A 695-nucleotide genomic window follows, 5' to 3' on the forward strand; every position below is an offset into this window, starting at 1 on the left:
CGTGGGGCTCAGGGCCATCCCCGTGGGGATGGTGTGCGGGGTCGGGAATGGCTTATAGGACAGAGGCAGGAGGGGGGACGGGGTTCCGGGGGCGCGAGTGGGAAAAGCGAAGGCGTGTGCATCGTGTCTGCCCCCAGGAGACAGCCATCCCCGCGGAGCTGCTGGTGACGGTGATCGAGCCGGGGCTGCCCACCGTGGCAGCCTCAGTGCTGGTCCCTTCTCGGTCTCATCGACGCAGCCACGGGCTCCCCCACGCCCCTCGTGGCCGCACCCTCTGGGCCCACGTGGCCTCCCAGGTCACATCCAAGGTCACAGTGTGGGGGAGTAGGGGTGTGGGGGCCCCGGGGCGCAACCAGCTCCCCAGGCAGAGACAGGCCCCCTCCTGTCCCAAGACATCAGCTGGAGCTGGTTGAGGGGTCCCAGCCGCCCTGTGGGGGTGCTGCCGACCTGGGACCCGGGGCACGGGGTCAGGACAGTGCAGAGATCAGCCCCATCCGTGACCACACGTCTGCAGTGAGCAGGACACTCCCACGTGGTGGCCTCGCCGGGGGGCAGGCCTGCGGGGTGACAGGCGCGGGGACTCCAAGGTGCCGGGGCCACGTCCCCCCCATGAGCAGGGCCAGGACCCTCAGATAAACGAGACCATAGCAGGCCAACGGCCGTGGAGACGCTGCTGGGCCGGTGGGCAGTGACCG

General features: G+C 70.1%; 1 protein-coding gene across 1 annotated transcript in view; it reads left to right on the plus strand.

Annotated features, from left to right (window-relative positions):
* SORCS2 (sortilin related VPS10 domain containing receptor 2) overlaps positions 1-695 on the plus strand; it is a 145,861-nt gene that overhangs the window by 143,641 nt on the left and 1,525 nt on the right. The window contains exon 24 of the mRNA XM_015561558.1: positions 138-324. Coding sequence (XP_015417044.1) covers positions 138-324 — 187 coding nt within the window. The remainder of the gene's footprint in view (positions 1-137; positions 325-695) is intronic.

This window comes from Myotis davidii, unplaced genomic scaffold (genome assembly GCF_000327345.1).
Source record: "Myotis davidii unplaced genomic scaffold, ASM32734v1 scaffold937, whole genome shotgun sequence".
In the NCBI taxonomy this organism is placed as follows: Eukaryota; Metazoa; Chordata; class Mammalia; order Chiroptera; family Vespertilionidae; genus Myotis; species Myotis davidii.